Here is a 16319-nt window from a genome sequence, read left to right on the forward strand (position 1 = left end):
TGCGGGCACAGTAACAGGCTGCAGTCACAGTAACAGCACGCGGGCACAGTAACAGCGTGCGGGCACAGTAACAGCACGCGGGCACAGTAACAGGCTGCGGGCACAGTAACAGCACGCGGGCACAGTAACAGGCTGCGGGCACAGTAACAGGCTGCAGTCACAGTAACAGCACGCGGGCACAGTAACAGGCTGCGGGCACAGTAACAGGCTGCGGGCACAGTAACAGGCTGCAGTCACAGTAACAGCACGCGGGCACAGTAACAGCACGTGGGCACAGTAACAGCGTGCGGGCACAGTAACAGGCTGCAGGCACAGTAACAGGCTGCAGTCACAGTAACAGCATGCGGGCACAGTAACAGCGTGCGGGCACAGTAACAGCACGTGGGCACAGTAACAGGCTGCAGTCACAGTAACAGCACGCGGGCACAGTAACAGCACGCGGGCACAGTAACAGCGTGCGGGCACAGTAACAGGCTGCAGTCACAGTAACAGCGTGCGGGCACAGTAACAGCGTGCAGTCACAGTAACAGCGTGTGGGCACAGTAACAGCATGCGGGCACAGTAACAGCACGCGGGCACACTAACAGCGTGCGGGCACAGTAACAGCGTGCGGGCACAGTAACAGGCTGCGGGCACAGTAACAGGCTGCAGGCACAGTAACAGGCTGCAGTCACAGTAACAGCATGCGGGCACAGTAACAGCGTGCGGGCACAGTAACAGCACGTGGGCACAGTAACAGGCTGCAGTCACAGTAACAGCACGCGGGCACAGTAACAGCACGCGGGCACAGTAACAGCGTGCGGGCACAGTAACAGGCTGCAGTCACAGTAACAGCGTGCGGGCACAGTAACAGCGTGCAGTCACAGTAACAGCGTGTGGGCACAGTAACAGCACGCGGACACAGCACACAGTAACAGCACACAGTAACAGCGTGCAGTCACAGTAACAGCGTGCGGGCACAGTAACAGCATGCGGGCACAGTAACAGCGCGCGGGCACACTAACAGCGTGCGGGCACAGTAACAGCGTGCGGGCACAGTAACAGGCTGCAGGCACAGTAACAGGCTGCAGTCACAGTAACAGCATGCGGGCACAGTAACAGCGTGCGGGCACAGTAACAGCACGTGGGCACAGTAACAGGCTGCAGTCACAGTAACAGCACGCGGGCACAGTAACAGCACGTGGGCACAGTAACAGCGTGCGGGCACAGTAACAGGCTGCAGGCACAGTAACAGGCTGCAGTCACAGTAACAGCATGCGGGCACAGTAACAGCGTGCGGGCACAGTAACAGCACGTGGGCACAGTAACAGGCTGCAGTCACAGTAACAGCGTGCGGGCACAGTAACAGGCTGCAGGCACAGTAACAGCGTGCGGGCACAGTAACAGGCTGCAGTCACAGTAACAGCGTGCGGGCACAGTAACAGCACATGGGCACAGTAACAGGCTGCAGGCACAGTAACAGCGTGCGGGCACAGTAACAGGCTGCAGGCACAGTAACAGCGTGCGGGCACAGTAACAGGCTGCAGTCACAGTAACAGCGTGCGGGCACAGTAACAGCACGCGGACACAGCACACAGTAACAGCACACAGTAACAGCGTGCAGTCACAGTAACAGCGTGCGGGCACAGTAACAGCGTGCGGGCACAGTAACAGCATGCGGGCACAGTAACAGCACGCGGACACAGCACACAGTAACAGCACACAGTAACAGCGTGCAGTCACAGTAACAGCGTGCGGGCACAGTAACAGCATGCGGGCACAGTAACAGCATGCGGGCACAGTAACAGCGCGCGGGCACACTAACAGCGTGCGGGCACAGTAACAGGCTGCAGGCACAGTAACAGGCTGCAGTCACAGTAACAGCGCGCGGGCACAGTAACAGCGCGCGGGCACAGTAACAGCGTGCGGGCACAGTAACAGGCTGCAGTCACAGTAACAGCGTGCGGGCACAGTAACAGCGTGCGGGCACAGTAACAGGCTGCAGGCACAGTAACAGGCTGCAGGCACAGTAACAGGCTGCTGCTTTGCGAGGTGTGACTGCAGCGCAGCCAGGAAACAAATCCAGGGACAGCTTGTTCTTCCTGCGGTGTGGGTGTGGGTGGTGGCTTAAAAATTGTCCACAGGCTGGGCTCATGCCTGTAATCCCAGCACTTTGGGAGGCTGAGGCAGGAGGATCACTTGAACCCAGGAGTTTGAGACCAGCCTGGGCAACATAGTGAGACCTCGTCTTTAAAAAAAAAAAAATTGCCTGGCATGGTGGGGCACGCATGTGGTCCCAGCTACTCCAGAGGCTGATGTGGGAGGATTGCCTGAGCTCAGGAAGTCGAATCTGCTGTGAGCCGTGACCGCACCACGGCACTCCAGCCTGGTCAACAGAGTGAGACCCCTTCTCGATTTAAAAAAAATATTGAAGCGAAAGAAAAATAAACAGGCCGGGCGTGGTGGCTCAAGCCTGTAATCCCAGCACTTTGGGAGGCCGAGACGGGCGGATCACGAGGTCAGGAGATCGAGACCATCCTGGCTAACACAGTGAAACCCCGTCTCTACTAAAAATACAAAAACTTAGCCGGGCGAGGTGGCAGGCGCCTGTAGTCCCAGCTACTCGGGAGGCTGAGGCAGGAGAACGGCGTGAACCCGGGAGGCGGAGCTTGCAGTGAGCTGAGATCCGGCCACTGCACTCCAGCCTGGGTGACAGAGCGAGACTCCGTGTCAAAAAAAAAAAAAAAAAAGAAAAATAAACAGTCTGCAGCCCCCGAGTGTGAGCTGGACCTGTGACTTGCTTCCAATACACAGAATGTAGTAGAAGGGATGGCAAGTGGCTCCGGACACTTGGCCTCAAATGTGTTGAGGCGTCCTCTTGGCTCCCTCCTGGGTCGCTGGCTCTGGGGGACCCAGTGCCATGTTTTGAGGACACTCAGCCCCTGAAGCATCCATGTGGTGAGGAGCAGAGGCCTCCTGCCCGTAGCCAAGGGAGGGAGACTTCTCAGAAGGAGATACCCCAGCCCCTGCCCAGGCTTCCGAGGGCCAGGGCTTTGGCCGACGTCCTGACTGCAACCTCAGGAGAGACCCTGAGCCAGAACCACCCAAAAAGCCACTTTAATTCTTGAACCACAGAAGCTGTGAAATAGAAGAAGTTGTTTTAAGCTGCTGAGTTTTGGAGACATTTGTTATGCAGCAACAGATAACTAATACAATGTTGTCAGGGAGGATAAGTGGATGGAGACAGCCCTGGCGTGTTTGGCTGGCTAGCACGGAGGAGGGGCACTGATGCAGGCCTGAGCTGAGGGGGCTCAACAGGCAGGGCCCTCGTGGCCTGGAGAGCTGGAGTACTTGGTGGATGGGTGGAGGTGGGCGTACACCGTGAGATGCCTCGTGGGCTGGTGAATGGTGGGTCCTGTGTGCCCGCTGGACAGATTGATCAGAGCTCTGGGTCATGAGGACTGAAACCAACCCAGAGCACTCACACCTCACTGCCAGGCTGGAATGCCAGGCATGGAACCAGCTGAGAGCCATGGGGCCAAGAGTCGGGGCCTGGCCACAGCACACCTGGGACCAGCCCCCGGCCCCTCCCACCTGACAGCTGCCTGCACTTCATTACCACCCTCACCCTGCCCCCACCAGAGTTTCAGCAGCTCCTGCTGGCTGATTACAAGCCCCTGGCCACACCAACGGAGAAAGAGTTCCAGGTGCCAGCCTGTCCAAGTGACGGATGGTCCCTAGGCTGTGGTGGCCCAGAGGTCCTGGCAAAAGGGCCCTGTACCCTCTAGCAAAATATGAGAGGACCATCGGCCACAGCATGGGGGGTACAGAGGAGCACAGGCCATGGCATGCGGGCACGGCGGGGATGGGCCTCCTGCTGGAATGTCACTGGGGTTTCAGGCCATGAGAGTGGACTCCATGGTCTCATTTGGTGCAGGTGTCCTTGGCCTTTGCAGCCACACAGCATTGCTGCTGTCTGAGGCGCCCGCACTTGCCACTTCCCAACCCTGTCTTGGGGAGAGACTGTGCAACGTGGCGCTGGCCCAGGTCAAGACCATAGTTCGGGTCCCTTCCCTCCCGATCACTGTCATTAGGGATCCTGAGGCCCAGAGCCTTCCGAGGGGCTTGTCCATCTGTCTGTCTCTCGTGGGTAAGTGGACTCAGGATGCTTGCTGTGTTGGGGCCTTCTGCCAGGACCTGGCTCCCTGCTGCTGTCCACCCAGGGGCTGTCCAGGAAGCAGAGACATGGAAGGTATATGCCCACAGCTGTCTCTGTAGGTCTGGTGGCCAGTGTTTGAGGGTCTGTGTCTCACTGTGTGGAGAAGACAGCACTGGGATGTGAACAGGATGGGCACCCCCTGAAAGAGACAACCCGAACTGGGTGGTGGTGGGGGTGATGGTGGGTGCTCAGGCCCCTCAGCACCTGAACATGGTACGGAAATTCTTCCGGAAGTTGTCGTCTAGAAAGGCGTAGAGGAAGGGGTTCAGGCACGAGTTGGTGTAGCTGAGGCTGGTGATGACGTAGGACATGCTGATGACCAGTGGGGTCTGGGGCAGGTCTGTGGTCAGCGCCACGACAGAGGCCAGGTGGAAGGGCGTCCAGCAGAGGAGGCACACGGCCAGCACGACGAGGACCAGGATGGTCACCTTCCGCCTGGCCTTGCCTAGAGCCTTGGCGCCAGAGCAGAGCCGCACGGCCCGCAGCCTGCGCAGCAGGTCTGTGTAGAGCACACAGATGGTGCACACAGGTACCACGAAGCCCAGGACCAACGTGTAGACACGGCTGGCCTTGAACCAGACCCGCTCGGGCCGCGGGAAGCTCAGCCCACAGCTTGGGACCTGCAGCTCATTGCTGTAGACGCCAGCAAAAGAGAAGAAGGGCAGAACCAGAACCGTGACACCCAGCCAGACACACAGGCTGGTGACCTTTGCCCCCCGGTAGGTGCGCCAGGGCATGTGGTGGGACCGCACAGTGGCCAGCACCACCAGGTATCGGTCCACGCTCATCACGGCTAGGAAGTAGATGCTGGAGAAGATGTTGTAGTGGTCGATGGCCAGCACCAGCTTGCAGAGCAGCTCCCCAAAGGGCCAGTGCTGCAGCAGGTGCTCTGCGATGTTGACAGGCAGTACCAGTGTGAAGAGCCCATCAGCGATGGCCAGGTTCAGGATGAACACGTTGGTCACCGTCTTCATCTTGGGCGCCCTCAGGATTACAAGGATGACGGCCGTGTTGCCAGTCAGTCCCACGGCACAAATCCCAGAGTACACGGCGGGCAGGAGCACATAGAGGAACGGCAGCGGCTCTGAGAAGGTGGCATTGTGGCCGGTGCCATTGTCCTGAGAGATGTTGGCACCCACCATGGGGAGAGAGAAGGAGCCCCTGCTGTCAAGGGGCTCTGGGAGCCCAGCGGCCTGCATTGTAGCTGGGACCGTTGACAATTTGTGCCCTGGGCAGGTGGGAGGTGCCTTGGAGTTGGGTGTCTGGTTGGGGGCCTCTTTGGGCTGGATTCTGGGAAAGAAAAACAACCAGAAACTTGGAGATCTGATGTCTGTTAGAGCACGGCCACTCCAAGTTCTCTGGCAGAGACGACGGCCACTCTGCCAGGTCAAGGACATGGGGCCAGAGGGAGCCTGGTGGGGTGTGTGGGAGCCTCCTCCTGCCTCTTCCTGGTGATACTTTAGCAGATCAGTTCCCTTCTCCCGCAGACAGAGCTGCTGGCTCTCCCCTGGGAAGGGGAGACGTGGATCTGCCCCTGCCCCAGCAACCCGCAAATGCACAGGCTAAGTAGACTCAAGAGGTCCCTTTGAAAACACAACTCCCAAGCTCGTCTCTGGCTCCCTTGAATCTGAAGGTCCTTCCTTCAGGGGTCTTGGAGTCTGCACCCTCCCCACACCCTCCCGAGAGATGCTGCAGACCCTGCTGGTGCAGCTACTCTTCTCTCCACTGACCTGTGCAGTGCTTCAAGTCCAGAAGTTGGCAGCTTGGTGTGCTCCTGGTTTTGGCCAGTACAGGCAGTCGCGGGGATGGAGCGGGAGGTGTGGTCCTCGCCCACAGACTTCCCGCTGAGGTTTCAGCACCTTCAGGACCTGCCCTGCTGGCTGCCTCAGCCCCGGCGGTGAGGTTCCCAGCCTGGTGCCTGTGCTGATGCTGGTGAGGGAGGGGGGCGGATCCCCCTCGCTGACGTGGAGCCTGGAAGGCAGGCCCCACCTTCCCCTGAGCTGCAGTAGCGCCTGCAGTCGGCTGTCCCAGGGTCTCCTCAGCACTCACTTACCCAGGCAGACTCCTCAGTGGGCGGCTGAGGCACGTGTGCGCCTGTGTGTCAGGAAGGCACTCCATACAGGGGCCTCTGGGTGTGCCCAGGTCTTCGGGCAGAGGGCACTGAGGGCATCTGTGCCTCTGTCCGGGAGTCACTATGGACTTGGGCACCCTTATCTGCGTACATGGGTGTCTTGGTGGATCTTGTGCCCCACACTGTGCGTGTACATGGTGTGTGCTTGTGTGTGTGTGTGTGCCAGGTAGGACATGTACATGGTGTGTGCCTGTGTGTGTGTGCCAGGTAGGACATGTACATGGTGTGTGCCTGTGTGTGTGTGTGCCAGGTAGGACATGTACATGGTGTGTGCCTGTGTGTGTGTGCCAGGTAGGACATGTACATGGTGTGTGCCTGTGTGTGTGTGGGTGCCAGTTAGGACATGTACATGTGTGTGCCTGTGTGTGTGTGGGTGCCAGTTAGGACATGTACATGTGTGTGCCTGTGTGTCCTGTGTGTGTGTGTGCCAGTTAGGACATGTACATGGTATGTGCCTGTGTGTGCCAGGTAGGACATGTACATGGTGTGTGCCTGTGTGTGTGTGGGTGCCAGTTAGGACATGTACATGGTGTGTGCCTGTGTGTCCTGTGTGTGTGTGTGTGTGCCAGGTAGGACATGTACATGTGTGTGCCTGTGTGTCCTGTGTGTGTGTGTGTGTGTGTGTGCCAGTTAGGACATGTACATGGTATGTGCCTGTGTGTGTGTGCCAGTTAGGACATGTACATGTGTGTGGGCCTGCGTCTGCCCGCATGGGGGTTTCTGTGGGTGAGCTCTGCGTTGTATCTGAGTGTGTCTACGTGTCCTTGGCTGAGTGTGGGGGTCTGGGGGTCTGTGTGCTCTCAGGTGGAAGCAGAACTCGTTGGCCACAGGCAACCCACCTTCTTTTTTTGTCTTTTGCTAAAAGAGGAACTCAGCCTAGGCAAGCTGTGAAAGGCTGCAGAGAAAACGTCCGCATCCTGACGCGCGTCTCTCACGCCGTCCTGCAGAGGTGCTGAGCGTCGCGCTCTGCTCTGGGTTGGTCTTCGAGTCCTTCCCTTCTCCCCGCTTTTCTTCCCTGCTGGACACACCCTGGCTTATTCAACCCCCGTGTGTGCAGCTCGGTGGCTTCTGGGCGTGCTTTGCAGGCAGTGCCACAGCTGACGCGAGCAGCCGCCAGTCTCAGGGCCGCTCCCCAGCGGAGACGTGTCAGGCCAGAGGGTCTGTGTGTTTTCTTCCCTTTCTTTCTTTTTTGAGACGGGGTCTTGTCTGTCGCCCCGGCTGGGGTGCAGTGGTGCTATCATGGCTCACTGCAGCCGTGACCTCCCTGGGCTCAGGTGATCCTCCCACCTCAGCCTCTCAAGTAGCTGGCACTATAGGCATGTGCCACCATGCCTGGCTAATTTTTGTATTTTTTTGTAGAGACGGGTTTCACCATGTTGCCCAGGCTGGTCTCGAACCCCTGAGCTTCAGCCTACCTCGGCCCCCCAAAGTGCTCAGGTTACAGACGTGAGCCACCGCACCTGGTCACTGTGCGTTTTCAGTCTGGGGAGATGTGGCTGCCCATCGAGACCGTGCCCTCTGCCTGTGGGGTCGCAAGACTGTCACCCCACACTCACAGTCTGCCTTCTTTCATGAGAGTTGCTCTGTCAAGTCTCTTGGTTAGGACAGGAGCCTGGGCAGTTGCCCTGAGTACCTTGATGTCGCCAGCCTGAGGGTACACGGTGGATGGGCCCCGAGCTGCCCTTCCATGGGCTGTGCCATGTGGATGTTGAGTCTGGGGTCAGGGAGCCCTGCTGAGATATCTCACACTCCTCTTCAGCCAGAGTTTGGGGATGGCGGCGGGGGATCTACGGGTGTGTCTCGAGGGAGCCTGGGGCTGGTGGTAGCCACAGTTCGTCACATTCATGGAGCTTGAGGCCCACAAGGTCGGGGATGGTGGTCAGCAGCCATGAAGAGAGGCTGCATTGGGGATGAATTTTGTGATTCGGGGTGTTCATGGGGTCGGGAGGGGTCAGTTCACAGCTCCTGGAAACCAGAGGTGTGACACAGAGAGGCCAGGCCTGGCATGTGGTGGCCTCGTCTTCCTTGGCCCTAGTGGCCCAGGCATTGACCAGGGTGTAGGCTGGGCCAGGCGGTCACTGGTCTTGGCTGGGGAGCGACCGACCATGGCCTCAGCACTGGGCACTGGGAGAATGTCCCAGGCCTGGTGTCACCGAGCTGCTGTCCTGGGGTGGGGCTGGCCACACTGGCCTGATTCTGGGCCTCCCTGGGGGCGTTGCTGGGGGCCTCTCCCTTCCCATGCATTTTGGGAGGGGCCCAGGCTAGTGCTGACACCTTCCTCTGCCCCCCAGGGCCGGCTGGCAGCGTGCCCAGTGCCCCCGTGTGGCCTGAGCTCTGGGCACCCCTCCTGCTCTTTGCCCTGCAGGACACCGACTGCCACCCGCACCTTCTTCAGAGCAGGGTGTTCCAGGAGGATCTTCCCTTAAGCCTCAGTAGTGGGGAGCCCAGTGTCAGAGGCACCCCTCAGAGTACAGAATCTTCCCATGCGAAGGTCCCACTGTGTGTCTGGCTTCCTCTGAAGCCAACCACGAGTCTGGGTCCTCTTTTCACTCCACCGGTGTCTGGTGACTCGGGGAATCTGAGCCCCTCCCAGACTCTACCTCTGCTCTCCTGAGCCTGTCCTGAAGGCTGGTCTGGCACCACAGCCCGCCGGTCACATTGGAGGTGGGGTGGGCATGATGGAAGGGATGGGGACCCTGAGGGCAGTGGGGATGGGGGAGACTGCCGGGTGCAGAGCTCAGGACCCCGGGGAGGCCGGTTGGAGGTGTCAGGTCCTCCCGGCCACAAAAGCAGCAACCCCAGGTACCTCTTCTTCCTCCCAGAGGCACCTCGCCCGTGCCCACTGCAACACCAGGCCTGAGCCAGGGGTGCTCCCCTGTCTGTACCCCCAGCCCTCAGGGCTCAGAAAGGCCCTTTGCTCTGTCTGTGGGCTGGGCATTGTTCCAGCCAACTGTGACCTTGTGAGAGCATCGTTCTGTGGAAATGAAATAAATTGGCCTTTTCAAACGAACCTGTGAGGCCCTTTGGGTGCAGAGAGGAGAGCCCAGGAAGGGAGGGAGCCGTGCTCAGCTCTGTCGGGCAGAACGATGGTGGGGGCCAGACAGGGCACATCATCTGTCTGGGGTGTGGGGTGATGGAGTGATGGGTGCCAGTCGGTGTGCCTCTGAGCATTCTGTGGGGCTGTGTGTGGGGGTCTTGCAGGGACCCGAAGGAGAAGCAGACCTACATTTTTGTGCGGCCGAGCACAGTGACACTGTACCCCTCGGGCAGGGGCCAGGGAGAAGCGCCAGGACCCTGAGACAGCTAAGCAACATATAAGCACAGCTGTGCTGGCTTTATTCTTATTGCCACTTCATATAGGTGTGGCAGCTGCCCTCCGTCTGTGCCCCAGTGAGCGCCACAACTCGCATCTTCAATGTGCATGCATATATGTAGCAGACATACAGACCCAGAGGTTCATACGGACTCGAGTGTGCATGTTGACCATCTCCTCTCTAGCCAGGCAGGCCCTGGTAGGAGGGGTGGATTCTGCCCTGCTGGCCGGAGTCCAGGCCTGTCTGCCCTGCTCTCTCTCCTCCATCAGCTCTCCAAGATAAGCCTCAGCTGTGGCTGTGGCCCTGCAGCGTAAGTGCTCCCAAGAGGCCTAGGCCATTAGGACTAGTGAGAGGGCCAGGTGTGGTGGCTCACACCTGTAATCCCAGCACTTTGGGAGGCCGAGGTGGACGGATCACCTGAGGTCAGGAGTTTAAGACCAGCCTTGCCAACATGGCGAAACCCTGTCTCTACTAAAAATACAAAAATTAGCCGGGTGTCATGGTGGGTGCCTGTAATCTGTAATCCCAGCTACTCCGGAGGCTGAGGCAGGAGGATCACTTGGACTCGGGAAGCGGAGGTTGCATTGAGCCGAGATCATGCCACGGCACTGCAGCCTGGGGGACTCTGTCTCAAAGAAACCCAGAAAAACAAACATTAGCTGGCTATGGTGGTGCACGCCTATAGTCCAGCTGCTTGAAAGGCTGAGGTGGGAGAATCGCTTGAGCCCAGGAAGTCAAGGCTGCAGTGAGCCGAGATCGCGCCGCGGCACCCCAGCCTGGGTGACGGAGTGGGACCCTGTCACACGAGAAAAGAAGACCAGCGAGAGGCCCAGGCCTGGCCTTCTCTAAGTAGGTAACTGGGCAGCTTAGCTCTCTCAAAAGAGAAAAGTGATTCAGGGCCGGTTTCTCTGAGTGGGAGGTGAGTTCTCCAGGGAAGCTGGGAGAAAACACACTTTATTTATAAAACTGGGAAGGGACCATTTCTCGTTTAAATTCAGGGTTCCCCACCATGCCTCGGGGTACCTGCTGCCTCTCTCGTCCCCCTTCCAGTCAGCAATGAACTGTCCCCAGGGGAGGTCATGTTAGACAGGGCCATAGCCACCGGGCACCTTAGCTCAGGGCAGATGAGAGGGGCCAGGGCAGCCAGACTGGGTCCTCAGCCGCCTCCCGAATACCCAACCTTAGGCCCGGAGTCGTTCGTCCGCTGCACAAATACGTGCCCGGGAGGACTGCAGTGAACAAAGGGCCAATTCCTGCTCTCGTGGGCTGGCCCTTTGGTGGGGGAGGCAGATGGTGGATGAAAGAGTGCGGTGCACTGTGGAACAGGAGGACGGGGAGCTCTGGGGGGAGCAGGAGGCCACGGGGCCTTTCAGAGAAGGCACCTCCTGTGCTGAAACCCGGAGGGGTGGGGGAGGTTGGGTGAGTGGGGGCAAGACCCCTGGGGGAAAGAGGGCCCTTGGGGCCAGGTCCTAAAGCCAGAGGTTCTGGAGGTGACAGTTAGGGGAGCAGAGGCCTGAGCAGGTTGGGGAAGAGGCCACTGTGGGGAAGCCGGAGGTCACGGTGGTGTGTAGGTCTGGCTGCCTGTGGGCAGCCCCCACCCTGACCAAGGCCTTCGGCAGCCTGGGTTTACAGGGCTGCTGGGGCTGGGGCACTGAGGCCTCCCTCTCATCTCTGGACCTCATCTGCTAAAGCTGTGCCTGCCCTACCCACGTGCCTCCTACCGCCCCAGGCGCGTGTAGGTGGCAGGCTCAGGGAGCCTGGTGCAAAGCTCCCATCGTGACTGAGGCACGCAGACAGGAAGGAGGGCGACTGTTCCCTAGGGCCCAGGCCTGTCTCCTCCTGGGGCTGGGAGGGCCCAGGCCTGTCTCCTCCTGGGGCTGGGAGGGCTGCTTAAATCAATTACCAAAGCGGCTGCAGCCTCCTGCTCACTCACAAAGGCCCCAGTCCAAGCGCAGGAGGGCGGGTCCCCTGGACAGTCTCCCCAGTGGTGACTGCTGCCTGTTCTCCTTGCCTTGGCCAGTCCCAGGCCCTAATAACCAGGAATAGGCTCTGGAATGGGCCTGCCCTGAGATCAGAAGCTTCCAGGTGCTCTCTGAGGCTCAATCCCAGAGGGCTTCACTGAGGAAGTGTCACTGTGCCTGGCCTCAGGGGCGTGTCCCTGGGTGATCTCAGTGTGGCTGGAGATGTAGGAGAGGGCTGGAGGGGGTCTCACCCTGTCCTCAGGGCTGGGAGCAGCTGTGGCCACTCAGAGATCGTGGGCAGGGTGGGCAGGCAGGTGCAGGCGCCTGAGTCTCTGGGGGAGGGGGTTACTCAGGCATGTCGGTGCATGTGGACACACATCTGGGTGGGCGGGAGTGTGTGTATGTCCTGTGACACCCTTTGCTGGTGCCTGCAGCGGCAGAGCACCCTGGGCCCCCAAAGAGGGCCCAGGAATGTCCAAGACCTGACGTGGAATGATCGTATGTCTGGCTTTCTCGTCAGGCCATGAATTCTAGCTGAAGGATCCTCAGATGGGAAGGGCTGATGCAGGCCCAGATCTTGAGGCTTTTGACTGTCCTGTTGGCTCCTGGCCTGGAGACGACCCTGCAGGCCGGCAGTCTGTGTCCCTCCACGGGGGACCACGCCATGTGGCTGGTTTCTGGGCCTGGGGAGTATGGGCTGCAGCTCCGGGATGCTCCACGGACTAGATTTGTTGACCTTGGACCAGACTGTCAATCGTGGGCAGATGAGGAGGGTGGGAAGGTTGGAGGAGAAAGGCTGGGTGAGGCAGACCCCCAACCCCTTCTGGAAAATCTCACCTTGGGGACTTCCGGACAGGGGAGAACAGATCCAGGCTGGCAGCTGGTAGGGTCGGAATGATGGGCCCCGTTGGAGGTGAGGGAGCTTCTGGCCTTGCCCATTCTGTTCCCCTTCTAACCTGCCTAGCACCAACCCTGGCCTCAAAGGATGGATAGTGGCCTGAGCATGTGGCAGAAGCTTCAGCTCCCCCTGAGGACTGGCTGCTCCTAGTGCTGTGACCTCAGTACACACACACACACACACACACACATATACACACCTGCTCACAGATTCCAGCACACAAAGACCTTGGTGCACACGTACACACAAGCACACAGATGCCAGCACAAACACACCTGCCCTCCCACACATGGTCACACACTTGCACTCTATTTTTGCATGAACTTCTCCAGATCAACTCTGGACCGTGCACTGCCATGTCCTGCCTGCCAGGTCATCTCCAGGCCAGGAGCCATTGCTTGTGGTGGGGCTCTCTTGGGCTGATTGCTGTGAGACGAACTGGGCTGGGGAAGGCTGGGTGGCGGTGTGGGACCAGACCCTGCTGGAGAGGGGTCAGGGGGTGGAATATTAGCATTGGGGCAGTGGCCAGGGCAGGGGCAGAGCCCCACGGCCACATGCTCGCTGCCCTGCATCCCCGTGGCGCTGGCGTTGGTGCACACGCACGTTATACTCCCTGTGTTCCTGGCAGCCAGCGCCCACGTGTCATGTTCACACGCCCTGTCTCATCCGCTCGTGCAAAGCTCACATCATGCCTGCATACGTCTGCACGCGTGACTCAACGCAGTTTGGGCCCCACTTCAGGCTTCAGTGCTGGCTGCTCACATTCCTGCTCACACGTCCCAGGGACATGCCTGAGTCTCTCATGAGGTTCAGAGCCCAGGGGGCACCTCTCGCCTGGGGAAGCTGTTCCTGACCCTGTTCTCTGCTTGAGGAGCCTTGGGAGGGTCACTGGGTGAGCATCGAGGAGGAGCCGACAGCTGCAGGGCTGGAAGGGCCACTGCTCACGCCTTTCTGTGGCCAGTGAGCAGGAATCCTGCTGTGGTGAAATCTCAGGCAGGCTGTGGTGTGGAGGATGCCGAGGGTCAGTCTGTGCAGCTGTGAGGACCCTGAAGAAGAGCTTTGCCGGGCGAGGCAGCTGGGGCAGTGCTGGGAGGTGGCATCTGGCTGGTGCATGTTGTATCCTGCCTCTGAATTCCCGTTCTCTGCAGAGAGCTAGACGTTTTGCTGCACCAGCAAGGAGTGGAGTGGAGGCACCCTCAGCTCTGGGGACCCCGCTATGGGCTGACTCCTCCCTGGACCACCTGCTGATGGGCTGCCCTGGTTCCTATCTCCACTCCTTTGCTCCCAGCACCTCTGCTCGTCCATGTAACTGATGTGCCTTGCATGCCAGGCCCTGGGCTCAGTGCTGGGGGCCCAGACTGGGCTGGGACCTGGCAGGGGTTGGGGTAGCACCTCTGTCCAGGGCTTATGGATGGCACCCTTTTGCTTACTGCCCTGGCAGCAGCCAGGAGGGGGGACCAGCCGAGGACTGCAGCTCTACCCAGTCCAGAACGTTTGGCCAGGCAGGAGGATGGGCTGTACTTCCAGAGTCTGGTGGGTTTTTTGTCAGAGGAACTGAGCTAGAAAGACATGTGAATGATGGTTCAGCTCTGAGAAGCAAATAAGCCTTTATAAGTCAGAAGGGGCCTCAGTTTCTCCATTTGTCCTGGCCCCGTTTGTCACATGCCCTGCAGGACACACACATCTGTCTTTCCTGCATGGTCCTCCATGGAGTCCTGGGCCAGGTTCTGAGTCTACCCTGTCCCCATCCCAGTGTGCTCAGCCCCGGCCAGTAGGGAGGCGACTGCTTGGCACATCACAGCAGGTCTTCGATGGCCTCCCTCCTCCATCCCCAGGGATGTTCCAGGGATGGCAGGTGGAGGAGGCTTTTACCAGGAGAGGCAGAACTGGCAGGAGCAGGTTTTTAAAGTCTTGAGGTTGTCATAGCAACTGCATCCCTGCTGAGGTTCGGTGGCTGTGCAGACGTCCCTGTGCTGGAGTGGGCATGTTTGAAAGCCATGTGGAGCCTCCAGGCTGCTGCTGTGGCACCGGCGTGCCTTGGCGTTAGTGAGCTGTGGCACGGCTGTGCAGTGACGCAGGTGAGGTGAGGTGTGAGGTGGTGTATGTGGCCTTGCAGGGCTCAGTTTTCCTTGCCTGTGACCTCAGCCTATATCCAGCTCCAAAATGTGGTCTGCAGGGGGGAAGGGCAGGAGCTGGATCTGCCCCTCCCCTGTGCTGACCTAGATTCTGCCTGGCCTGCAGGTCCTGCAGCAGACGTGTCTGCAATGAGTCTAGCTGTGCAGGCTCCGTGGTCACCATAGCTTTTGGTACCCAAGGAGGTAGACAGAGGTTTGAATCTAGGACTGGGCAGCTCCCTCGCTTTCCACCCCCACAACTGTGGCCTCAGTCATCAACGGACGAGGCCAAGTCAGTAGGGGAAGCCGGGCCGTGCCCTCCGCTGGGTACTGTGGCCTTTGGGCTGCCACCCTGAGCCGGGGATGGAGGTGGGGGCATGGGGCTGCCGCCAGCACCTCGATGGTCCTGCAGCTGTGGTGCTCACAGTTCTAACACCATGCCTAACACCATGCTGTCATCTTTTTGCTTCTGGAATTTTGAGCCACTTTGGGCTCACCAGGGTGATGGCACCCCTCATCTGGCGGAGCCATCTGAGAGCCTGAGGGAGTCGGGACCCCACCCTAAGCTGGGCATGGCGTGGGCCACGTCACCATCCACCTTGTGTTTATGCGATGATTTAAGAGAACACAGCAGTCTCGGAAGAGCGGTGGTGGCGTTTAGCTTAATGGCTTTTGATGCAGAAGCCAAAAGCATGGTCTGGGCCAGACCTAGGCAGTCAGGGCTCTGGGCTGGGCAAGGTCACCGTCTAAAAGGCTGGGTGGGGATCAAGGGGAGCCAGGGCTCAGGCTGGAGGCACCCTGAGGGCAGATGAGGGTCTGCAGGGGCTGTGGCATGAGGATCTTCATTGCTTCAGTCTTGGAGGAGACCAAAGTCCAGACAAGCCTAGGGACGGGACAGAGGAGGTGGACAGAGGTGTGGGAGGCCGGCCACGGCCCACTGCACAGGGGGTCTTGGGGACGCCAGCTCAGCCCCAGGCGTCAGCTTAATGGTTGCCTCCCGCCCGGGTCGGGGCCCACTTCTTGTGCCCAGGGCCCTCTCCAAACTCTTCATCATGGCCCCTCTCCACCTCCCCCAGGACTCCAGGCCAGCTGGGCAGCGCTGTGTCTGCACTGTGCGTCTTTTGAGCTTCGTCTCCAGCCCCGGACCCTGGAGCTCCTCCTTCCTGGGCCTCTTCCTGAAGCCTGAGGAGCCTCCTCTACTGGGGGAGGGGTGTCCCTGCCCAGTCTGGGTGAGGGGAGTCGCAGCCCCGGCTCAGACCTCACTGCTCACATGTATGGCAAGTCATGGCCTTGCTCTCCAGAAGCCACGGCAGCCTGCTGAGGATACTGTGAGCACAGGACTCGGTGTCCATCTTGGCTGTGCCCTCTCAGAAGCATCAGCCTGGTGACCTTGTGACCTCTTACGTCCCCTCTGCAGGAAAGGTGACCAACAGTCTGGGTTGGCCTGGGACTGTCCAGGTTTTAGCACTGAATGCCCCATATCCCAGGAAATTTCTTGGTCCTGGACAAACCTTTTATCAGTAGGGTCTACCCGGGGGACATATGAGAGAGTGGTCCCTTCAGGAGAAGCTGTGCGGGGCACGAGCCCACCCTGAGGTGGGAGGGGCCGGGCCTGGGCAAAGCTGTGCGGGGCATGAGTGCACCCTGATGGGGGAGGGGCTGAGCCTGGGCAAAGCTGTGCAGGGCATGAGTGCACCCTGATG

The 16319-nt window shown here is 59.5% G+C and overlaps 1 protein-coding gene across 1 annotated transcript; it reads right to left on the minus strand.

The window, feature by feature from the left end:
- Positions 1–3080: 3080 nt before the first annotated feature.
- Positions 3081–6129, minus strand: NPBWR2 (neuropeptides B and W receptor 2). The gene is made up of 2 exons (XM_015430089.4): positions 5929–6129; positions 3081–5488 (listed from the first exon to the last, which is right to left on the minus strand). The coding sequence occupies exon 2, from the start codon at positions 5395–5397 to the stop codon at positions 4396–4398; it is 1002 nt and encodes a 333-aa protein (XP_015285575.3). The 5' UTR covers positions 5398–5488; positions 5929–6129; the 3' UTR covers positions 3081–4395.
- Positions 6130–16319: the final 10190 nt, after the last annotated feature.

This window comes from Macaca fascicularis, chromosome 10 (assembly GCF_037993035.2).
Source record: "Macaca fascicularis isolate 582-1 chromosome 10, T2T-MFA8v1.1".
Lineage (NCBI taxonomy): Eukaryota > Metazoa > Chordata > Mammalia > Primates > Cercopithecidae > Macaca > Macaca fascicularis.